The 25,908-nt window shown below is 36.6% G+C and overlaps 1 protein-coding gene across 1 annotated transcript in view; it reads right to left on the bottom strand.

Annotated features, from left to right (window-relative positions):
* The window catches only part of LOC131684674 (Kv channel-interacting protein 1), a 93,168-nt gene that overhangs the window by 11,147 nt on the left and 56,113 nt on the right, over positions 1–25,908 (bottom strand). Inside the window, exons 2-5 of the mRNA XM_058967750.1 lie at positions 14,437–14,919; positions 8,126–8,195; positions 7,995–8,065; positions 185–379 (exon numbers count right to left, since the gene is read on the bottom strand). Of these exons, the coding sequence (XP_058823733.1) occupies positions 185–379; positions 7,995–8,065; positions 8,126–8,195; positions 14,437–14,592 (492 nt within the window). The 5' untranslated portion in view covers positions 14,593–14,919. The remainder of the gene's footprint in view (positions 1–184; positions 380–7,994; positions 8,066–8,125; positions 8,196–14,436; positions 14,920–25,908) is intronic.

Genomic DNA, 25,908 nt, shown 5'->3' with positions numbered 1-25,908 from the left:
GATAGGCGCGTGACAGCCGCCCATATAAATTTATAGGCAGCTTTTTCCTCGAAGCTTTCGAAAAGCACACAGCTGGCAGAAAAATAAAGCTCCACTGAAATCTGCTTGCGGAGCAACTGCGGCTATATTTGATGCGCCTTTCAGACGCCCGCAATGTGAGATTTCATTATAAGCGCGACAATACCTGTTCTCTAGCTTTCTGGTCGTCATCCGGTTGGTTTGGCCTCCTACCCATAAGCTCATGCACTGCAGTCACTATTTCACCTAGTTCGCCTCGGCTGATACAGCCGTCTCCATTGATGTCATATAATCGGAATGTCCATCGTAATCGCTCGTAAACGGAACCTCGCAGCAGCGTTGATAGAGTCACTAGTAAGTCCTGCAAATTTGGTAGATTGAATCGATATAGGAATTATTGTACTTATGGTTTGATAGTTATTATACGAAGGAGGTGGAAACAACAGTTCAAAAATATAATAACAATCACAATTAACCCTAGAACGTTGCACTTGCGTTTTCTACCCTAGAACGTTGCACTGGGGTACAAACGTATCCCACGCGTTGGATCGCAATTTTCGCAGGTAAAAATGCAAATAAAAGAAATGTATAATGCATTTTTTTCGTTTTTGTATTGCGCAAACAGCTCTGTTAGTGAAGATGCGGAATTTAATGAATCAATGATACATAAATTGGTTTGAACAAAAATGGAAATGTCGCGGTTTTGACTTTTTTCACAAAATTATATAGTAATTTGTAATACTTTGCGAATTGTCAACCGATTTTAAAAAAATTAAATATTTCTAAAAGTTGAACGAATGGTCTAGAAACGGTACAAAATGGATTTCCGATATTTTTGAAGAAGTTTAATTATTTGGAAGAGTGAACGTTTAAAAATCGGGTTTTGGAAAATAATACGAAATAAGGTGAAAATTGAAATGAAAAAAATAGTTCAGACCAGTAAAACATTGGTAACACGCAACAATGCTGTTACAGCAGTTTCTGTGCGCAAATTATACTCGCAAGCCATTGTTCTGAAAAACTATAAAAAATAAACAATAAAACCATAAAAATTAGCAAAAATGAGAACATTTTTTTCTACTTTCAACCAGTATTTAAAGTGGTATTGACACGTGTCATATTTCCGCTGACACCACGAAACCTGACGAAACGCTAACGGCAACCGTACACTGGGGTACAAATGTATCCCACGCCAACTTTGACACCTGCTACCACGAAGGCTATAAGCAAACTGGCTATACCATTTTTTCCTACTCTTACTCTAAATTTAATTATGGTTATGGTCCCAAGTCGATAATTGCCGAATTCTCGTTTTCGCACGGCTCCAAAGAAGGCGTGGGGTACATTTGTACCCCAGTGCAACGTTCTAGGGTTAATTTTGAGTGGTAATAATAAAGTAAAAGTATTTTTCTTTTTCAACTTTTCAAAAATATATTTATATTCATTTTCGATTTGTGTACTGTATTTTGTTATTTTTTGAGTATATGCGGATGTGAACAATACACTCTAAAGGGAAATTCGGCAAAGTTTAGCTCATTAGGGTCAAGTAACACCTTTCATTTGAGCACTCACAATAGGGATCTTTAGGAGTGTGCGGGTTAAGGCATATTCTGATGAAGATTAGTACCGTGAGTTAATATCTTAGTCCTTTTTCAATTTTTTGGCCCGAAACTATTGAAAAAAACATTTTTTAGTTTGTTTCCTTTTAGGACAATAACACATCCAAACCCATGCGACTTGCACGACTCTATAGGTTGCCTTATCAGATCTACCATAGTTTGCAGATGAAACTTGGGATGGCAGGCTGCTAGCGGATTGAAAAAATACCAGATCATGCTGTGTGGGGTGCTGTCCCGGTTAACAATGAGGCGAACGAGATATTTGCATATACGTCATTTAGTAGGAAAACTGTCAGTTTGCTGGTTGAATTTAATTTGTTTTTTTTTTAAATTTAAAAATCTCAAAAGAATAATTAAGATTTAAGAATGATATGAGTGTACTCGTAAGAACACCCACTATCAATATATATGAAAAACTGGCACAATTTTTCCAAATTAAAGATCCCTATTGTTAGTATTGGGCAATGTATGAGACATTTATTTGACAATTCAGCGGTGGGTTTTGGCAACAAGTTTCTTTTGCTATACTCTGATGTTGATGTTGATACTGATGTTGGATCGAATCAACGGATTGTGGGACGTCGCGCGGACCGTGGTAATGTCAGAAGAAATAAACAAGAAATGATCAGCTGGTCGGAAACGTCTCTTGGATGATCTAATTGCCAGTAGAACTGAATTTATTGCAATTGAATTCATTGGGTTCCGTTCAAGGAGTGCTGCCAAGGATAGTTTCAGTTAAAAGTGAGAAAGGAAGTCTTGATATAAATTCGTTGTCTTGCAATATTATTGAAAACTGATATAGACTATCAATTTCGACTGTCTTCGACTATCTTTTCCAAGCAATTGAAGTATTGTAAACTTTCTAGGAGAATTTTATTGAGCAATGGAATGTAAAAATTAAGCAGCTTATAGCACATATCTTCGTGTTTCATGTAGCATTGCGAAAGCACATATCTTTTGTTTCACGGTTTTCGAAAAAGTTCCGCCACAAATCCGCAGCAAACATCACCTGGTCAATTCAGAAGAAACAAAGAGTTTCCAACACCACCAGATTCAAGTTAGTGCAGGATTGGTTAGACCTAGGTTGGGAACCGACAACTTTGTAATATTATGGAACTCCCCCCGGCATCGATGAGAGTTCAATTTTCATGGTACGGCATAGGGTGATCTTCTCGATGATAATTGATCTAGCTTACTCTACGATCTTTACTACAGCTGTAAAAAGGCGGTCTGCTTTACTGGCCATGACCACATTTCCGTTCCCCTTGTTCTAATGAAACTGAGAGAACGAGTGGAAATAGTTTGCAATATTTTTCGCTATTTTTGTTGAAATTTGAAGTCTTTGTCGTGTTTATTTTTTATTCTGGACTAACAGGACCGTTGCGTAGTTTTCTGACTCCTTTGGTAGAGTCTCAGTTATGTGCCTTTTTGCTGTCTGCTTTGGCTTTCTTTTTCAGTTCGACTTTCAAACAATAATTTTGTGTACACCTGGGAATGATGCTCCTATCCTTACTAATTTCATGACTCTCACTTTTTTTAAAAAGCATATTCAGATTTCAGCGCCCCTCTAAGGTTGGCGCCCTTGGCGGGGGCCCACCCGACCAAGCACACGCTACGGCTCTGCCTATATGAGAGAGCAAGAGTGGGTTAAAAATTCACTATGACCAAAAACGGTATACATTTTATTAAGAGCAAAATCGGTTTAAGTACCAGTCGGAGGAGAAGTGGGATAAAAAACTTTGGCGCAAAAATGGGTTAAAAAGATATATCACTTTTGCCCTGAGAGGAAAAATATTCCTTTTTGCCTTTCTCCTATAGAAAGGTTATGCAATCATTTTGAAAACCGAGGCGCGGAGGGCTGAGTCTCATATACCATTCGACTCAGTTCGTCGAGTTAGGCAGATGTCTCTGTGTGTGTGTGCGTGTGTATGTATGTATGTGACCAAAATATGCACATCGGTTACTCAGAGATGGCTGAACTGATTTTTTCAAACTTAGTCTCAAATGAAAGGTACAACGTTCCCATAGGCTGCTATTGAGTTTAATTTAATTCCGACTTCCGGTTCCAGAGTTACAGATTGAAGAGTGGGGTCACACATGAAATTCCCATATAAATCGGAATCAGCATGGTATCTAAAAGATGCAAACTTCATAAAATGTGTTCAAAAATGTTTGGATTTATAGTTTCAGCTCACTGATGCCCAATCAAATCCACGTTGACCACATGGGACAACTTCGGCAGAACCGGAAGCTCGAGAAAGTAGTTATGTTCCTGAGTTGAATTCACATCTGCTTCTCAGAAATGTCTGATTCGATTTTCACAAAATTAGTCTCGAATGAAAGCTAGAACATCCCTATTGAATGCTATTAAATTTTTTGGCGGAGTCCGGAACCCCCGAACCCTCCTCCAGGATTCACTGCTGTGTTCAAGTGTTTCAGCTTCGATACACAGTTTCTCAAGTTCGTGGCTGTCAATCCATTGTATGTATGTGCAAATCGTACAGAATATGTAATGGACATTTCCACCATTATATTGCACATAACCAGCCATGGAAACATACATGGAGAACAAAAGGGACAAAAGGTCACGATTGCGTGAACTGAACGGTTTACGAGAGCCATGACCAAATTCCTGAAATTATGAATAATAAACCTCGAATTCATGAAAAAATTTTGTGTTTTAAAAACTAGTTCGCCCCGAATATATACATGGTGTTACATTAGAATGCTTGGTTTGGCTACTGTTGTAGTTCCCTGGCCATATTTAGTTTTTGTTGTGATTCTAGTTCATGATTTGGGAATACACAGCCGACAGTCAAAGGTTTATTCTTATGATTTCTCGTCACGTTATTGTGCTATCATATTCATGAGTTTACTATCGCATTTTCTGTCAGACTAGCGGGATTAAAATTCATGATTTCAGGATCTTAGTCGCGAATTTTCTAATTTCTATTCACGTTATCGTGTTATGAGTATGTTCATGATTTTAGGACCTTAGTCATGATTTTCGTATTTTTGTCGCGAGTTGTATGATTTGTGTCCATAATTCGGGATCTAACTCACAATTTTTGTAACTGCTGTTCATGTTATCGAAATATTTGAGTCATAAATAGAGTAATTCATGTTCATAATTTCTGGATCTTCGTCATGATTTCGGAAATTTCTGTTCATGTTATCGTAATATTTTATTTTAGAACTTACTTCCAAATTTGACACGAAGAGTAATATGACTAATATGATATCATATTAAAAGTTTTACCATGGTATTCGTAAATTCTCTTTGCCTAATTGTGATCGATTACCTTTTGGTTACTATCGGTATTTTTATTCGGAATAACGTGACAGTATGATCTGGATCATAAAAATGTGACTGGTTCGCGATATCTTGTTCTGTGAATTATATCGCGCACACTATTTGGATTCTCATCGCGTCTATTACTATTGTTGCTAGCAGTTGGGCATTTCATAAAACAGTGCATAGAATAAAAATGATTCCACGAATAATTCTCCAAATTTTGTGAAAGAGTTCCCGGGAACATATCATTATCATGTAGCATGAAATTGTAAATGATTGGCGATATCTTCTAAATATCACCAGCACGCATAATAGATTGTAAATCATGTACTAGGCATCATGAACCAATACACGAATACATGACTAATATTTTAAGATTACATGAACTATTTCACAAAAATGAACGTGAGTTGTGACTCATACTAGGTATCATGAGTTTACGAATACATGAATTGTATTTCATGATTTCGTGAACTATTTCCCGAGCACGGACATTGGATCCTGACATATATTAGGAATCATGAACCAGTTCATGAATACATGAATAATTTTTGATGATTTTGTAAACTATTTCACGAGCTCGGATATTGGATCGTACCTAATACATTAGAGACAATGAATTAGTTCACAATAATTGAATGGATTCATGAATAAAATTTTGAATTTCGTGAAATAGTTCACGAGAACATATCCAGAATATTTTAATTTTGTGATCAAAAGCTCTTACATCATGAAAATCATCAACGCATTAGAATGACTTGGTGGAAACCACGTCTGAAGTACACAAAACAAAAACAAATCGTTCCACTAAAATATGCGCTTGTGGGCGTCACTGAACGGAAATTGAACATAATTATAAAACATATGATTTTTGTTCATGGTCCTGTTTCCAGGATTCCAGGATTCATGGCACTTTATTCACGATTTTGGGAACAATGTTTTTCCGTGTAGATTGGATAAATGAGAAAGGTACAATTGCACCACTAGGGGGATTAAAACAGGTTTTTATCCTAGGAATGGTTTCAGAAATTATTTATCACAAATCAATGATATAAGATAGATAAAAATTATTCAACAAACGATTAATACCATCTTTCAGTAGAATCTACCGCAACCAAGATTCAACTTCGAAGCCTTAATCAATCATCCACTTTCAAGTTGGTGGAATTTTCATGATAAAATCGAACGCTTTTATTGCAAATTATTGCTTCTCCATTTACCATCTAAAGCCGCCAACTGCAGTTTTGATTACTTTATTTTATTCGCACTTGCTTCTTGTGGCTTTCGTGTGAATAGTACAATGCGTTTAGCCGAAGATTACTACGTTGACATAGTTTTTTTTATTGAACCAGTTTACTCCTCCAGAAAAACTAGTTGAATGCAATATTATGCAGCTCCATCCTGGTTTACTAGAGCACACTCTGCTCAGGCAAATGTGATAATAACTTTCCGACATAGAAGTTTTCTTTTTGGAAACACGGTTCTTGAATTCCTCAGCCTCTTTGCTGGTTTTGTTTGGAGAAAGACTTAACTTAGACTTGCTGATTTCATTTTGTTCTGTCATAGTGCATATATTTTCTGTAAACTTTGGTAAAAAAAATCTTTTAAGCATGTCAAATTGCTTACGAAGGAGGAAAACTATCATTTTATAAGATGATGAGTAAACATCTTGCGAAAAGGGTGTAAAACGTAGTGGTTTCTAATATCATTCGCAGAGTTACATGTGTGCGGCTCCAAAATGTAATTTTTCGGACACCGTAGTCGCCTCAACATCATTTCCCGTTTCTCCTAAGTCAAGCTAAAGCTTCATGAGATGGTGTAAATTCATGAAACTCTCTGGATCACGCGAGGAAAGAATATATCCGGCTAATTGGAAAGTGTCGGCTTTGAATCATACACAGCCTAACTTGATCCTTCTCTCTGATAGGCTTAACAGAATCTCCTACATAGTCCAAAATATGAAGGAGTTTAACATTAACACAACCACCATAATACCCCGATTACATTTCGAATAAATGTATGAGCCAAATAGTTTCAAATGGCTGTAATTTCAGAATATTTGCAAATAAAACAAAATTCTTCTTACCCGTTTCATTCATATTTTGGCACGGATAAGCTTTTTCCGAGAAGAAAATGAAGTTTTTGTTGGAAGCTAAGACTCACTTGCGAGTGAAATAATACAAACTGTATCACTTTGCCAATTCATGAGCTGAAGACTAATTTTAGTTTTGCCGTAAATCGCCAATCCTCTAGTAGACTACAGCCACGAATAATATTTAAGATTAATTTTTTACGCGGTTTTGAATTTATCGTCGACTTCTGCTCACTGCGCCAAGAAGCATTAGCTTCGCCAGATTAGCACAAATTCTCAAAAGAAAGTTTCATTTCATCATCGAATGATTAAAAATAGATTGCAAAGCCACTTACATCGATTTTTTGAATAAGATTGCTTATGCTTAGATGCAATTTCATGCATTCTAGGCAGAGTAAAAATAGTGTGACCTACTACTATTGCATAAACATGGAATGAGCTCACAAACTCGTTACGCTATAAGTAGTAAATAGGTACACAGATGACGTTCAGCAACAATATCTGATAATTATTGTTGGCACTCGAGTCCGAAGAAAGCCACACATAGTATGTAGCTCAAATTAATCCGAATGTAAATTCGCGTGACAAAACGGGAACTAATGCAGATAGCGCTAAATCTATCCAGCCAGCAAGAGTGAAGGTACTAATGAAATGAAGAGTTAACAAAACGGCACACCTAATTTCATACTCATGCTTTTACCCCCCGGTAACCGTATTCCACCAAATCCGGCCAGCGTAACCGACCGCAGTCGCCGTGTCGTGAATGAAGCTGAAGTCGGCGTCTAGTCTGCGGAACGAAGCACCCGATCAAATTGCGTGACCTGACTAATTGGGCTGCTGTTTCACTCGCTTATAATAAACTAATTAAATTCTGGTTGGCGGTAGACTAGTGCGGTTCATCGCAGGAGTAGGAGGTTTGGGAGTTAACATAAATGAGCTACATGAATGAGGGTGTACCCATGAAGCTTACCCGAAAGCTAATGGATCCGTTACAATTAACATCGAATGCTTTGAACACATAGTGTGCATAAAGGCTGGAATCTGGAATAGAAAGATTATGGAATCACATTTATGCTAAGAGGCAGATTTAATTACACTTACTTCCGTGGGGGAAAAACTTCGCGTAGATATCCTTAAAACTATCTTCGTGTACTACTCCATCGGGGCATTCCTGGTGGGAGAATAAGTTTAACATATTAAATTATAATTAAATAAATATGCATACAAATCGTAATAATTAAGCTAAAAAACAGTTCATTACTATCCCTGACGTACTGGAAGGTAGAACCAACAGGTTGCCATACGAATAATAAATTATAATTACAATCAGGTTTTGGTATATATTTTTTTCTCTGTTTATTTGACACGGCTCAACGCGTTAGCATAACTGAGCCGGACATCTTTTAATATTTTACAATATGTAAAAATAAAGAATTAAACAGTATTTATTTTTTAATCGTGCCATCTTGTTGACGCAGCTTGCTGCTGCGTGTTGAGATTCGTTTCCTTGGCGGTGAAAAGTTGTTCGCCGAATCTTGAGGGTCATTTGGTCTGCCTTCTTTTTCGTTGTCGTACTCGTCCATATCCTCATCTGTGCTACTCGCATGCTGTTCACGATCGGTTGTTCTAGTAATCGTATGGGTCGCTATTGTGTGTCCGTTCTCTTCTGATTTCGCTTCATTGTTGTTGTTGCTGGTTGTTGGCTTAGAGACATTAAACGCGATCGTTGTAGAATTCATGTTTGTTGCTTCTTGATCCAGAGAAGCTGGTTTTGCAGCTGTTAGTGGTTTAGCGTAAGATGGTTGTGTGCTGATTTCAGTTGGATTTGAGTTTTCCTTAACAGTTTCTACGCAAGGTTTTCCGAGGTGCAGCTTCTTCGTGCAGAACTGGCACGTAGGAATTTGCCCTGGGTACGTGACTAGTGATGTCTGTTGAATGAGAGCATCGTCCCTTCCTAACACTGTGAAGCTTAAGTAAGAGGGAATTGGCTTGGTCACACGCATTCTCACCACACGAACACCGTTAGGGATGCCCGGGAAAAAATTCCTCAATGTATCATGTGTTACGGAGTCTACACCCAAAACAAAAATCTCTTGCAATGATTGCAAGCGACAATCACTTGCAAATAATGTTAGCATCGCTTGCAATTTTGCAGTTAAAGCCGCTTGCAATTGTTGCAAGCATATAAAATCACTTCATCTCTCGCTATACGTACATACGTTTCTTCAACACACTGTCAAAGGATTACCACCACATTCACATGCCTATGCTGGTTGGTATAGCAACGCACGGCGAGTTTTTATTTTCCGTCTACTTTTTATTCATTCCTCACCAACATCATCAAACGCAGTTTTGTGGTTTATTCATTACACACGAGACGGCATCAAATTGCGGATGTGACAATTGTACGAGTTTTAACGTCCTGTCCTTATGTATAAGGACAGATCAGTGCTTATAGTTAGCGCTATGATGCGCAAGGGCGTGAGTTCAAATCTGGTTGTGCGTGTTTTACTTTTTTCATTAATCGTGAAATCATCTAAGTGTTTATATATGACTTTTATCCACTTATTACTGTTTGGTAGTATGGTTGGGTGGATAAAGCATTGCTTAACGATGTGTTGGTGCGGGGTTCATTTTTCAATGCCAACAGTCTTTTTTTCTAACGCATATTGGTCACCAATACACATATATCGCTAATACATAGCTAAAATTCGGTTTTTCTGTTTCTTGCATTGCATGCAAGGAAGCTTCTTGCAATTTTCGCACATTACCAGAACGCTTGCAATTTTCGCTCGTATTTATTGCATTAATGTAAGCGAATCTTACCGGGTACGTTTTGGGTGTACTTCTCCATATTTTTGCAAGCATTTTTTAATCGCGCCGTCAGGGGTACGCGTAGCCAAATCATGGACCCGAACTTTTACGGCGCCGTTCTCGATGTATACGGGAATGCTATATTTAACATTGCCGCATTCGGCGGTGTGCTGCATGTTGTTTCGCGAGGCGAATGACTCAGCTTGGTTAATGTTGTTGAACAAAATCAGCACGCAATGTTTGATATGATGCATTTGTAGGGTTTTCACTTCCGCCAGATTGAGTTTCATCTGCACTTTTAATAACTGTTCCACTTCCCGAATGGCTGGTCTTACGGGGCATTTCGAAAAATCAACAGCAACACAGTTCGGCCGCATCTGTGTTGCTTTTTGCTGGGCACCGTCACTCATCACTAAATCGCACAGTAGGTATAGGCTATTGTTATATGACTGCTTGTGCGATAGGCACCGATTGATTTTTAGGTAGAATTGACTGTTTCACTTGCGCGGGACAATTTTTTGCTTCTGCTCAGGGCGAGATATGAAGACAAACTCCAGGTTTTGGTATATATCGGTGTATTAGAATAATCTGGCATTTGCCACGCCATGACACTTGGAAAAACGTTGAGCAAAGCTAAATTAGCTCTGAAAGACTTTAGTTGGCATTCTTCGCGCATTTTACCATAAATTTGACAAAAAAAACCCTCAGATACACTGAACTCTAACCGGTACGGCTTGCTTTTAGCTATTATACTGCCAGGAGTGTGCCACAAGGGGCTGTGCTCGATTTCTGATAATCTTTTGTGATTTTTTTTGCTCGATTTCTACAATAATTCGGTCACGCAGGTATTGCCATGGTTTGTACCAGACCTCAAGTCAGCCTTCTGCTTCGGGGGAACTGAAAACCAAATTATTACTGAAAATATAAAAATCCAACGAAAGGTTTTAAGGTTCTTGAAGCAAATAATAAATAATAGAAAATAAAAGTCTTAAATTACGTTGCACACAACAAAGACGGTAACATCAATGAAAAAATTTATTTCAAATCTTATTTTTGTAATTGAATAACCGCGATCATTGCCACAATACTGGGTATTTAGCTCAGGAATTTGAAAACAATGTTCCTGAACTCTCGGTGTAATTCTTTTAGTAAAACCGCGAAAAGAAAGTTTCGGTAAATCAAATCTTTGTTGTTTCAGAAATACGAACTGCACTTGTCTAGCCAATTAGGTATTCCAGTAACGAAATAGTTCTTGATTTCGCCAGATTGCAAAGACCTTCAACGAAAATTTTTCTGTTAGCTTTTCAAATGTGTTTACAAATATACCTACCAATATATACAAAGCTAGAACTTTTCCTTCCCTTTCCAAAAAGTCATTAAAACTAGTTTCTTTTTTTCTCCTAAGACAGTCCATTCCCTTGATTGTACCTATTAATTTAGGCCACTTTTTTAACATAAACTACTCAAACAATCGAACGAATCAGAGAAGGTTCTTCATATATTCGTAGAAACCGTTAAGTTAACCTTTTAACAAACTACTAAAAATTTGGTGTAGTTCGATGCAATAGAAAAAATATATCCTTAAAAATAATCCTCAAATAGACAATATTCGAAGAAGTTTCTTGTGAACGAGTTTATAATGACATTGTTGCCACTTACTTGGAGTCATCCATTTAAATACTCGTTTTCCGAGATATGATCCAGATTAATCTGGGAATCATAAGTTAGAAAACTAGCTGTCAGAAGGTTCAGACAAACAAAAGTTTGCACACTGATAGGTGATCAAGGTACATACAGACAACTTGAAATTGTTCGGTGATTATTTTTAGCGGTGGTAGGTAGAAAAATACAAAATATGGCATGATATCATCCTTTTCCATTTTATCGAAAGACAATTCGGCTGCTATATTAAAACGGATCATTACTATATTGAACAATAAATAAAATTCTATAACTTTTAAAACGTGCAGATAGAAACTTGGAGTCTTCAGCAAAATTGTTAGCAAAAGAAAGAGCTATAAATTTGCTGAAGACATCATCTCAATATAAGAATATAAAAGAAAATTAATGACAGTATCTCACTTATAGGGGGATTAATCTGTAAAAACACGACAAGAAAGAACATATTAAATCCAATAAATTCTCCTAAGATTCTATTGACCCAAACTTACCTAAACCGTTTTGGCTATAGTAGTAAGCCGTTTGGGAGCTTAATCGATTGTGGTAAAAATTTATACGTAGTAGACATATGCTATGGGACCGTTCATAAACCACGTAGACCGAAATTTGAGAATTTTTAACCCCCCCTCCCCCCTAGTAGACCTTAGTAGACTTTTAGCAACCCCCCCCCCCCCCCCCCACGCCAAAAGTCTACGTAGACTTTTATTTTTTTTATTCGCGGGAAATGTGAAATTAGCAAGAAGCACATTATAATGTTCGATTAAAAATTAGTGTTCAAATTTATTTCAAGCTTTTAAAATATTAAAGAAAGGTTTTTACATTGGTTTTTGTCTATGATTGATCAAATCAATTAATACCCAATTCAAGGTGCTTTCCAACGTTTGTGTAGCGGAATACTTCTTTTCAAGATTAGTAACTCAAGTATATGTAAAAAGATATATTGCTATAACTAGTTCAAATTTTGACCGAATTGCTACCTACACCAACAATGCAGAATTGATAAACACTTCTTGAGCCTTATTAGTGCATTCAAAATTGTTAAATTATGAGAAACAATTACAAAATAATACTGTAGGTGTGTACTATCATCTAGACTAAAATAATAAACTAAACATGCACACAAATTTCAATTTTCGTGAACAAATTTCAATATTTCTAAGATAATAAGACAATATAAATTGCCTTATGTGATTAAGGGAACGAAGCTATTTAAATCTTCCCAAAAATATATTTATATTTCTTATGTAATAAATGGCCATATCACCTGAGAATATTATCGTAAAGTATCAAAGTTTAACTCCGCATATTTTCGAAGATAAATATAGTAGAGCCGGTCTGCACGGAGTTGCGTAGGGTCAAGACGTAAAATGTAACGGGTGTTTAATTATTTTGAAATCAGTGTAAATGATTGCAAGAGAAACTGATTAACTCGAGTAAACTCTTTGTTGTAGAATTTTAATTACATTACTGCTTTAACCACCGATATCAATAAATAAAAAAATAATCCACTTAATCCTAACTGAATAGACCGATACATTGAATACAACTCTCTTTAAATCTCATTTATAATTAGTAATACGAAAATAACAAAAAATAAAAGTCTACGTAGACTTTTTAAAAGACCCCCCTCCCCCCTCGTAGACAAACGTAGACTTTTGCCAGACCCCCCCGTCCCCCCTATGAGTCTACGTGGTTTATGAACGGCCCCTATGGAGCGTGTTTGTGTGCTATTGATTGTGGATTATCTGTCTGCCACATGGCGTTTCGGAACAAATTTACTCAAGAGATTAGCCGCTTAGCACAGATCGAGTTGTGCGTGCAAATAAACAATGTGATAGCCCAGTGGCGGATCCAGGGGGAGGGTCCTGGGGGTCCGGACCCCCTCCTATTTTTTTTACTTGTTGAAAAATTTTACATTAGCTTCAAACTCAAAATCATTCCAAACCAAAGTGAACCAACAAAGTTGATATTTATTAAATAAGATTATTTCGTATTACGAATTGCACAATACTCATTTTCAAATTAAAATTTCGGACCCCTCCCGAATTTTTTTTCTGGATCCGCCTCTTTGATAGCCTGTGCCACGATGTACCATGGTGTGCAGCAAAACAAAAACACGGGTTGCTGTGATCATTTAGTTACACTTTGTTGACTGTTTTCTGGTTTAGCGAAGTGTGCCTCAATGTGCCGCACATGTCATAACAAGTGAAATGATTGTGTATTTCTGTGGATCATATCCTTACATCGTGTTTTCGATGCTAATATAGACTTAAATGGCACCTAAGTCTTTAAGTTAATGCAGACGTGCCTTATCTATCAATTATTTAAACTGAACCACAGATAACATACGTTTAGGCTCGATTTGAATCGTGTGTAAATACCCGCTGCTGAAATTCAGAATAAATCAGACGTCTGAAACACGTTTGGCAAACGTTTGCAGATGGCGCAGTGATCAATACAATGCAGTTAGAGTGCAGCTGTCAAACACGTGTAGCAAACAGTTGCGCAGATGGCAATAGTGAAACAAGGATTTTCAACGTTTATCACTTTGAAAGTTTACACAGGTTTTTGAAGAAATTTTGTTCTAGCCCAAACGTCTGTTATCTGTATCTGAACCATCTTGAATAGATGTAGTAGCTACTACAGAGCACAACCTTATATTTCCACTGCACAATTTTATTCAGTGACGCTTGGGTATTAGTCTTGGATTTGAAATTGCGAAAAGTTTCAAAGCTTATTTTGATACGCTGATTCTGGTCTACGAAACCCATTGCACAGACCTCTAATGGGTAAAACTTTAACAAGTGCAAGTACTATTGAAAATTCCTATAACATTTATCTCTGTCACAGCCCTGTAACGCATATCCTCACGGAACACATTAAAAGTTATGAATACCAATATTCCATACGAAACTCACCGTTTTGAATCCCCGATACATGACTCGGATTTCTTGGCGGGTGAACTTTGTGAGCTGGCAAAGGTCCTCGAGTGCCACAGGAATAGGTTTCGGTGCTCGGGTGGGCTCCAACTCGTATATAACCTCCTCGATTGGACTGTCCGGTGGGGTTGCCATACTCGCATTGATTCACTTTTTTCTCCGTTTCCTTGCGCCTTGCGAAAACGAGCAAGTTCAGATAACTTTCCGGGATGGATCGAACGTTTTGCAGCTATGCTTCCGGCTCAATGATGGGCTCGTTGGTGTGTTAACTTTCGAATTGAGGATGCTCGGCTAATGGGTTTCAAAAGTTTCCTTCTAATACCATTACCGTTGGTTGTTATTCATCGATCGGACCGCTGCTGGTGGGTGGCGATGGTGAATTAATGCGTTGTAGGATGGTTATTTTGTACCAGGTTAAACGGTGGTTAAATAGTTGCCTTTATTGCTGTTGTTGCATAAAATCTGGAAAAAGAGTATAATTGTAATGTTTAAATTTTTATTTTTATTTATTTGAAAAGTAACAATGGAGCGAAATGTATGTACGTCAATGTATAAATTAGTAATATACCTTAATTTTAATTAAATCGCGATATGAAATAGAAGTGAAAGGTAATGTTTTCGAAACACTAGTTCAAAACATAAAACAATTTGAAGCCATACAAAATACATATGTATTTCTATTAAAGCATCAAATTCAAAACAAATGCCTCTAAATATCCTCACTCTTCCGGCAAATCATCGTGTTTTTACGCCGTCCATCCATCACATTATGCTACCGCTGACCGCAGCATTATTCGGGTCAGCTGACATAATTGTGGCTCCAAACGGACCGGCACAAGTCTAGCAAGCTATATACAGGAGTGCGAGCGTATCCTTTCCCCAGCACAATGAGTAAGGTCAGCTATGATTTTCCGACTCTGCCCGGAACGGTTTGCTAATTCATACCGTGTTCTAGATTTGCTCTAGTGTACGTACTCATTCCGTTTCGAGCATCACAATCAGCATTCATGTCAATAACGATTTGGAAAATAAAAATGAAGCATTTTTCGCTTGTGCTTCTGCCAGTCGGTTCTGATTGCTTATTATACAAGCAATGAATTCTACAATAGTGGAAGCTGTGTTTTAAGCCTTGGCGAATTTAAAAACGAGAACTTCAGTTCATTCTGTCCCCTTTCAGCGTTAGAAACGATGGGCGACTTTACGATGGAAATGTTCGGTATTTTTGCACATGGCTATGCATTATGAATGTATATTTTTTCGTTTAATTGCATTGGCACTTTTATTGCTTTTCAGAAATTTATAAGACCACTTCCGTATGATTGCGTGATTCCGCAAATTTGATAAAATAGAAGCATCACAGCAACGTATGGGAATCTGTTGGCAGATCGTACTGTAGAGTAGCTGCCATGTGGAAGGATCACATTGAGTTATTATTAAATGGACGAACAAGTAGATAAGCACACATAGAATGATGGACAAGCGCTAGACGAAGTGCGACTGGTTTTTCAAGAAATGCTTTCGGATTAGATGGATTACCTAATATGTCCGTTCTATAAGAAGATTCTTCCTTCTCTTCCATGTTCTGTTTAGCACTCTGCGCTTGTCGACTGAATGCTGGTGAATACCAAAGCAGGTTTGAAGAAGGACGATAAACAACGAAACTCACAGTTATAAATAGTCGATATACTTCAGGAATACTATTTGCAGACTCATCATCGGACAGATTACAAATCCAGACAAGCCAAAATAAGCACCGTATCATAACGTCTGAGGTTCGGGAAATTATTATGCACATGTATATAAAAAATCCAAAACAATGCGTGCGTTGTATGGTTCCAATAGGAGCGTCAAAACGAGCGGGACCTCATGACAAACATGACCTTATGGCGCAGTTTATATGCGTCATATAATCCCGAACTTTATGACGCAATAACTCTGTATCATATCGTCAGTGTGCGTAATAATTTCCTGAACATTATGAAACAGTACCGCTTTCAAACGTGACAACTAGTTTTTGGAACAATTTGGCATCTATCCACCTACCAGTGCAAAAGTCGATTTTCTATATCCCTTCGATTGCTAGTAATTTCGAGGTAATCTGTGTTAATTTAACGTGGTCAGATCAAGTTAAATACTTGGGTTTGATTTACGATAAAAAACTCACCTTTAAGGATCACATTGAAGGAATCCAAACAAAATGCAACAAATATATAAAAATTTTATACCCTCTTATAAATAGGAATTCTAGGCTCTGCCTAAAGAACAAACTATTAATTTATAAACAAATATTTAGACCGACAATGCTATATGCAGTGCCAATCTGGGCAAGTTGTTGTGCTACTAGGAAGAAAACGCTTCAAAGGATCCAGAATAAAATTCTGAAAATGATTTTGAAGCGTTCTCCCCGGTTTAGCACAAATGAGTTGTACAGACTCGCAAACATAGAAACATTTGAAATTATGACGAACAGTATTACAAGCAACTTCCGACAAAAATCGTTGCAATCTTCAATGGATTAACTCTCTTTATAGATTATAAGTTAGTTTATAAGATTTGTTTAGCTCCTTATTCACAGGACAAGTAGGTTTAAAACATCCTACTGAAAAAATACTTAACTGCGAAAGCATATTATATCTTAATAATAAATAACTGAATCATGTAAACAATAGGGATGAAAAGTCACCACTTGTGGCTGAACACTCAATATACTAAATTAGAAATGTATTGCAAACAAAACCATATAATCAAACAGAAAAAAAAGAAAAAAAAAAGTAATCTGTGTTTATCCAGTGGCACAGACATGTGATTAGTGGAAAGGGGAGAAGGGACGATACGTGTGTGCCCCTATTCATAGTGATACATTTGTTCATACATAATTATATTTATTTAGTTATTTATTTAATTATTTATTAATTTATTTTTTTATTTTTTTATTTATTTACTTATTTATTTACTTATTTATTTATTTATTTATTTATTTAAATATATTCCGTCATATTTGCAGAGTAAGGGATCACTCATTTGATCCTACCGCATATCGGTGTGCCTGAAATTGGCCAAAACTGCATAATTTAAAATCGCTTGGAATTTGTGCATCGGGCAAGATCGGATGAGTTTGAATATTATTTGGATAGCTGACATCTTGGTTTGTAACACTGCTTCAGCAACTTTGCCGGATCTTTCCGTATAACGTAACATTTTTATCATTAAAATTTGGAATAAAATGTCAAAAAAATTATTTTGAAAGTTGGTGTAATACATATCAACACCCCTATTTTCAGTTAGTTTTAAGCTAAAGTTATTCGAATTATTGTGTTCACCTGGTTTTGTAATAATAGTGTCTTATTTATTTCAGTCTTCATCACTAGGAAACAATATTGCTGAATATCGAGTGAAAAATGATTAAAACGCCTTAAAATACCACATTTTTGCTTCCATCCGTAATAAATTTTGACATATTATGCAGTATGGTTTTGGGTATGTAAATAAAATATAACTAAATCGATGAAAAAGTATTTTTGGCTGTCACCAGGAATTTGTTCAAGTTACTTCTCTGTGTATCGTAGCAGTTCTGAGTCTTTTCGCTTCTTGTCACAGGAATTATGGCAGCGACACACGGAATTTTTTTCACGTCATTTGATCAAGTGAGTTCGATGTTGAGTTTTTTTAAACTTTTGTTACATTGATTGAAACTTTCGTCAAAATGATCAGTGAACCGTCTTTTGAAGAAATCTGAATGTTTCAACGATTCTAAGTGACTTTAAGGGAATGGCATTCGGGGTAATTGAGTAAAACTTTTTATTTTCCGTGTGCTATGAGTATCAACTGCGAAGTTTGTTCAAAGGTCATGGCGGTATATATAAGAATTGTTTATCTTTGACAGGAGTGTTTCGTATAATGACAAATAAGTTGTAATTTCCAAACATTTTCCGATCTACTTCATCCTCATTCAAAAAGTGCAAACGGTAGCTTAAATAAAACATCTTGCGGTACATTACGCTAGGTGTTTGCTCAAAAATACAAATGTGTCCATCTTTGGAGCTGGTTTCAAACCGGCACTAGCTTAGCGGATTTTGATGAGACTAAGTTGATACGAAAATTCCATAACTACAACAAATTAAAATATAAGTGTTATTAAGAATTTTGTTGCAATTTGTGTTAAGCTTCAAATAGAAAAAAATTATAAAATGCGAGGAAGTTCGTCAAATCACATGAAAATATGTTTCATACTTCGCATACGCGGCACGTTCTATAATCTCTAGCATACGAACCAAGCTAATTTCGTTTAAATCTTTTCTTGAACACATTTTTCTCTTCTCATAGATGCGAATTATGCAAAAATAAAGAAAAATCTTATTAAAGGCCCTAAGGAAAACTGTTGCAAAATAATAATGTAAGAAGTGTAAAAATGGGTATTACATTATGTCTAGGGTCTAAGCAAGAATGTTTTAAGACTTTGGTTTTTTAGAAGAACGAACGAAAAAATGAGTCTGATAACATGGCGTCATAACTATATCGCTATTTTTGCAATGGGATTGTGAATAGATAACGGATGACGCTGCTTTAAAATTTAAAATTGCTCATAAATACCAAATATTACTCTAACAATATAGGTATTTACCTGTATTTTTGGGGATATACAGAATATTGCTAAACCGAAAGTCACAACCCTGGATTTTAACTTTGCGCCAATCATCGACTACCGTTATCTATACAACAGTTCCATTCCGAAACTTCCCATCTGTAATATTATTGTGTTGTAGAGAAATGTGCCCAACCGGCTGCTACCATCCCGAATTTAAAATGGTGTCACATATCAATTACCACCATTTACTACGTAGTTTAAACCCTTTCAGAAAATATCCATATTGTTGGTGTTTGCAGTTAAGTTTGCTCAACTGAAAGTTGTACATGTACACTCAGGTTTTTTTACGCGGGGGATACAGGCCGCGTAAATGAAAACCGCGTAAATTTCAAAATCCGCGTAAATGAAAACCGCGTAAATTTCAAAATCCGCGTAAAAAAACCGCGTAAAAAACCTGAGTGTACATGAAAGACATGTACTCGTCAATCACTTTCCGAAAATACATAGGGTAGACGAGCCCTTATTCATCTCATTAGTCGAGATGTCACACTCTTTCGTGGATAACTCGGCTTTCAGTGATTGGAATGCTCTTAAATCGGTATCAACATCTTTGCTTCGTTCCTAATAAGCAGTACAATAAAAAATCTCACCTGGAAAATGTAAAATACTCCCGTTTGAGCGAAGCGAAAAGTCGAGTACAACGCACCCTAATTCGTCCGACCATTTGAGCCAATGCGTTGAATAGAGAAAGCAGATACTGCTCTAACTAATGTGTTCAAATGGGTAGGATGAATAGAGGTGCTAAGATGAATTAGAACACAGTGACCCTACTTCTAGTTGCAGCACAGATCACTCAGAGTTATCGATCACTGCCACACATTCCATCTCTCAGGCCTTCAATAGCCAACGTATGCTAAAAATGGATTATCCGAACGTAAAAATAACACCTAAGCCAATCAATGCAATATCGGGGCTACTATAAAACATGAAAGATCCTATAGATACTCTACTGCACTCGAACATTATTTACAGTCTGCCGTGTGACTGCTGCCTGATGTGCTATATTGGTATGACAACCCGTAATCAACTCAAAACTCGGCTGTATGGTCACAAAGCCAATATCAGATGGTGCGACAAACAGTGATGAGCGGACGATCAGTCCTATAGAGAAAACTGCTCTCATTGTCAAACACAATCACGCTTTCGATCTCATGAGAGTAAAAATCGTCGAAAAAACCTATCGACCGATGGATCTTCCTATTCTACGAATGTGCCACATCACAAATACAGTTAATACTGTGAACCATCGCATCGACGTAAACGGACTCAACATGATTTACGAACTCTCAAAACGACCAACACTCGCAGAAACAGAACCACAAATCTAGACTCAAAAGTTGACACATCTTTTGACTCACGATTAATATCCACTACACACACCGCTACTGTTGATTCATCATGAACAAATTAAACGCTAAATTCTTGGAATTATTGGATAAAAATATTTACGGTTTCTAAAAAAATGATTAGTTCAGTTGAAATTGATTGATTTCATTAATATACAAGGAATTGTTTGAACAGATTGAAACGATGCGTGAAAGTTATATCATTTTCAATTTGAAGTTATGGTCATAAAAGGTACATTAAATGATAAAATAATCGTTGCCGGTAGATGCTGAACATGTTTAGAATATGATTTAAATTTTGTTTCGATGATTTTGTTAGAGGAAATCATCTTATCGCACGTTACTGAAAAAAATCTCATTTGATCAAACTTATCCCGGTGATCAAAGATACCAGGTTTTACGGTACGCAATAACCGAATTTAATAAAAACTAGCGTGAACTTTAGTTTGAAATGATTTTGAGTTTGAAACTATTTCTAAATTGAAACTAGTTTAAAATTTCTTAACAAGATGAGTATTTTTGGCGGGGTTCGGACCCCTCGAATTCTACTCCTGGATCCGCCACTGGTTTCAAGTGTTTCAGCGTCGACAGATAGCATCTCAAGTTCGTGGCTGTCGATCCATTGTATGCATGAGCAAATCGTACTGAATATGTAATATACATTTCCGCCACTATATTGAACATAACCAGCCATGGAATCGTAGTTTCGACAAATGAGCAAGGCACAAGTGTACCATTAGGTAGATTAAAACAAGTTTATGTGTAAGTTATCTTATTTTCAGATTGCTCAGAAAATTCTACCGCAATTTATTGTTTTATAGTCATATATTTTATCGTAAAATGTGGGGTTCAGCACAATCGAAAGACTTCTCTATGAAAAACGCTTATTTTATATCATTCTCGCATCGTACCGTATCTCCCCGCTACCATCAGCCACTGAAACAAACCCAATAGACAGTTTTACCTCCGTGCCCGAAAATGGTGTTTCCTCTGGTGACAAGAAAAGATTTTTCCCAAAAAAAAAAAATTTCCGAGTATCAAATGAAACAGCGCGACCAATTTTTAGCGGTAGAGCAGAAAAATGAACAATAAGTTATTAATATTTAAAATTAAAACCTAAATATTTTTTCCCATAGCCAAATAATTGGAAGGCAGTTATAATGACAATAGATCGCCTTGAAAAAGCGAGTAACAAGAACATTACAGAGAGTGAGTTGACACTGCAATTACATTATATGTAAAACATCTGGAAAATAAACCATATATTTTAGATCTCCACTGAAGAAGACCGGAACCAACGGTCGAAACGTTTGGACATTACCAAAATTAGTGTTCGCTAAAATTTACAGGACTGAACAGCCGAATACATTCCTCTGAAACAACCACAGTCGTAACAACACCCAACAATTTATACCATTAAAAAAACTTTTCCGCAATTTACACATTATTTACTTGACAAATTCAGCTCAAACAAATAAAGTTCTTGTAAAAAAAGCAAAATAAACAGTGTAATTAAGTATTTGGTTGGCAAAATATCACTTGTAGATATTAAAGATTGAACCTATACTTTAGAGAAAAATACTTGTTCGTTTTGGGGCTAAGAGCAACAAGCAATCATTAGCTGAGAATATGGTAAATTTTATACACTGTACCGTACTTACGAAGTTTTAAGTTTTATTTAAATAATTTAAAAAAGTTACCTAAATTGAATATTACATAACAAAAAGTTTCGTACATGGGGATTTCAGTTTATTACTTTTCTGGTTTTCATTTTTGATTTTTACATCTGAGTCTGAGTGAATTAATTTTTTATACTGTTATAATAATGACTTTAAAACAAACAAAACAAAAAATTATCGGTTTCATACGCGGTTCTTACATTATTATCTTTATCGTTAGATTTTTGGGGAAAATTACAAAGTGTACGTAAGTAATTTGGTATTTAAGGGTGCAAAGAACGGTACACGTATAATCCTAACCTATTAATTTAGTAAGCATGTTGTTCCGTGACATCTTTTTCTGTCTATTCCAAGTGAATTAGAGTGCTCGCTCTGGCATCATAACATATCATCAGCAAAACAGATTGAATACCAGATTAAAAGTTATCTAACACTTTATTTTTGAACAGAACTCCATCTTGAAACTTGCCCGACTAATGTTTGAATCGAGCATTTGCATCGGAAGCGGAAATAAAAGAAAAATCCCGGCTCAGATAATATTATGACGAAGCTCTCTTGACGCGGACTAGCTATTTACCACCAACCATCAATGGCGAATTTTTACACTGCTAATGTATTCTTTACATCCTATCACTGACACTGGCTGGTCTTAGTCGGCGAATCAGTTGAAAAGTTCTTCTTCGCTTAAACCTTTCCCACCGTGCCATTTCTGGATTCTTTCGTTTTTATTTTTTAGTCATCCTACTCGTTTTGGGACATTGCCCAAGTTGCACGATTCACAAGCTACTTTTATACATTTTCTATCGTTGCTGTCACATTTTATCATTGCAATTTTTTCACCTTTTTTGCATGTTCTACTTCACGCCTCCGATAGCAGCGTTATCTACATTCTGAATAAACGACGTCTTTTATGCTGCCAAGCCTGTAGTGGCAGCATAAAACAGTCGATCTCCATTTCAGGCACTTTCCCGGTCTCGTTACATTCAACATCACCGGCGAAGGCGCAATCTACCCAATCAACATCCCTGTCAAATGAATGAAAAAGCACAGCTCTAATGACTTTCTAAAGTGAATCACTCGTAGCCCCAACCAGGGTGGTGTTGTCAGGGTTGATGTTGCGGCGCACAGAAGATGGATCTTACTCCAACAGGTTAACAGACAATGATTTTTTTTTTAATATTATATCTTAGGGTGTTTGTAGTATGTTGTATGATTTTTAATAATCGGCAATATTTAAAAATATGAACCAAAGAAATAGATTAGAATGATTTTTTTCCTGGTACGATGTTGACTATTAAAGAATTTATACGACCAACCTCCAAGCAAGCGACGTTTACTAAATAGAACCGGCATGCGACGACATCATATCAAGACGACTGACAACTCTGTCATAAATCTGTAGACAGAGCTCTATACCTTCAGACGATAGAGGCGCTGAAACACATCTATGGGGAAATAAAAAAGATGGCAATCTTCTTGATATGCAGTCTTCGATAAAACTGTTGCATTATTGGTTTCTATATCAACTCGCGAGCAAACAGTGTATGATCAATTGCACTGGGGCGTTATCTCTCGGTGAAGCAGCTATACGGGTGCTTATTCCTTTTATCTTATATTGATTGAGCTAGTGCTCTATTGAAGGGTGGGAGAGATATGACCTGATAATCGGTTCAACGAATGAAGATTAAGTGTAATTACTGTTTTTTTCGAATCCCACAACATAAAACCAGAAAGCTCTATATGATTTTAATCAGTGCTGCAAAAGGTCGGTGTCATTGAATGAGCTTTTCAATTGCCGGAAATGTTGATTGGAGTAACCATGCAACCAAAGGGTGCCACGTTTCATTCGTTATAATGTTAGCATGAAATGAACAAATGGCTCCGAAGGAAGATGAATAGTACTCCAAAGTTGTATATAAAAAACCTGTTTTAATCCACCTAGTGGTGCAATTGCGCCTTTTTCATTTATCCAAACTATGAATCATTAGCTGGTTTTGTTCAATAGAATTGTGGAAATGTCTATTACATTCTCATTTCACTTAGCACGTGTCCCACGACTACCACGAAAGTAGACGCAGACTCACTTCAAACAAAAAAGTATGGGGGAGACCGGGGTTAGTATGCGGTGTTTTCAGTTTCCATTTTTACCGCTTTGATGTAGATAGATCTTGCAAAATAGAACATGCGGCTGTAGCCAACACCCCTGAATTTTATCACAGTGTTTGTTGCATTGTCTTTGTTTTTATAGACAAAAATGTGTAACGCGGAAACCCGCCAATTTACCCCGGCCTCGCGCTGAGTGGCGACACAATACTCAACCGCAAATGTTGCCTTTCATTTGAGACTTGGTTTGAAAACATCGGTTCAGTCATCACCGAAGAACCGATGTGACTCATTACTATCTTTCATTTGAACACTAAAGTTATTAGTATTAACTACCCTTGAAACTGAAGTTGCCAATAGTCTGATTGGACTTCGTTGGAGCAGCGAATATGCTAGTTATCAGATTTGTGAACAAAATGTGGACAACACTTTTGACAACAAAAAATAAATAAAGGTGTAAATATAAAACTGTTGTACAGGTTATTATTTCAGAAACTTTATTTAGGAACAATATGGTGCCATGGATGGTCAAACGGTCACAACAGGATAGCGTAATGATATAGTTCCGTTGCTGTGCACACCTGATTTTCGTCTCGCACCGCCGAGCATTATATCGAACCTCTCCGGCCATTTTACGGCAACCGGTACCTTTCTATTTTTCAAAAAATCGAAATTATTTTGATTACTTTATCTGAAAGTACTCCTTGAGAATATAGAGATCCGATGACTAGATCGAAAGTAACAGCGATTCCAAGCGCGCTTCGTCCACTAAGAGCAGTAGAAACTTGCAATTTTATACTCGATTTTCTCGAAATGTCATTTTTCCAAAAATGGTTTTTTCGCGATCACGATTGCCGAAAAACCACCCAACCGATTTTTTTTCATTTTTTTTCAATTGATCATTATTAATTTTTCTGTACCTTAACGATTCTTTTTTTGTTCATAATGTTCGTAGCTGAGATTTTTTAATAAAATTTTTAGAGCTTAAAACAGCGATATTTTAGGAAAAACGTTCTTGGATGCAGGAAAAAATTATTATTTATTCAACTAAACGTTAAAGTACGAGTAATACTCAGAAACTAATAGAATTTTTTGAGTTTTGGGATTTTAGTTGATCTATTGGTCTTCAATTGTGATCACCACAAACTTCTTAATTAAAAAGGGTTTCGGGGAAAAAGCCATAACTCCGCCAATTATCAAAATATTTTTCTAAATTTATGCTTGTTTATTTCACTGGAAAATGTACTACAAAAATACTATAAGTTTGATGTAATAAAATCATTGCTTTATGGTTTCACGTTAATTCAAACTTTCTTTGCATTTTTCGCACAAAAAGGTATGTAACCCCTCAATCTGCCACAGTTTGTTACGTTTCACTGAATCGTCTTAAAATTCAAAACTAGATTGTTATCTTCCTTAGGAGGAGCATAGTAAATAAATCACTGTAAAATACCGTGTCAGCGGTTATCGTCAATCTGAGGTTTTTGCCATTTGTTGGAAGGATCGCATGCCTTCTTTCCAAGCCAGAATCGATTTCTGAAACTTTTTGAGAACTTTAAAATGTTACACGGTTGCGTTTCGGCTTCCCCTCATCAGAAACCGACACTAACTTTTTGTCGGAATAGATTAGCGCCGACTTGACGCAAATCATTTAAAACTAAAACACACTTTGTGTTTC

This window comes from Topomyia yanbarensis, chromosome 2, assembly GCF_030247195.1.
Source record: "Topomyia yanbarensis strain Yona2022 chromosome 2, ASM3024719v1, whole genome shotgun sequence".
Classification (NCBI taxonomy): Eukaryota; Metazoa; Arthropoda; class Insecta; order Diptera; family Culicidae; genus Topomyia; species Topomyia yanbarensis.
This window is presented reverse-complemented; position numbering and strand designations above follow the sequence as displayed.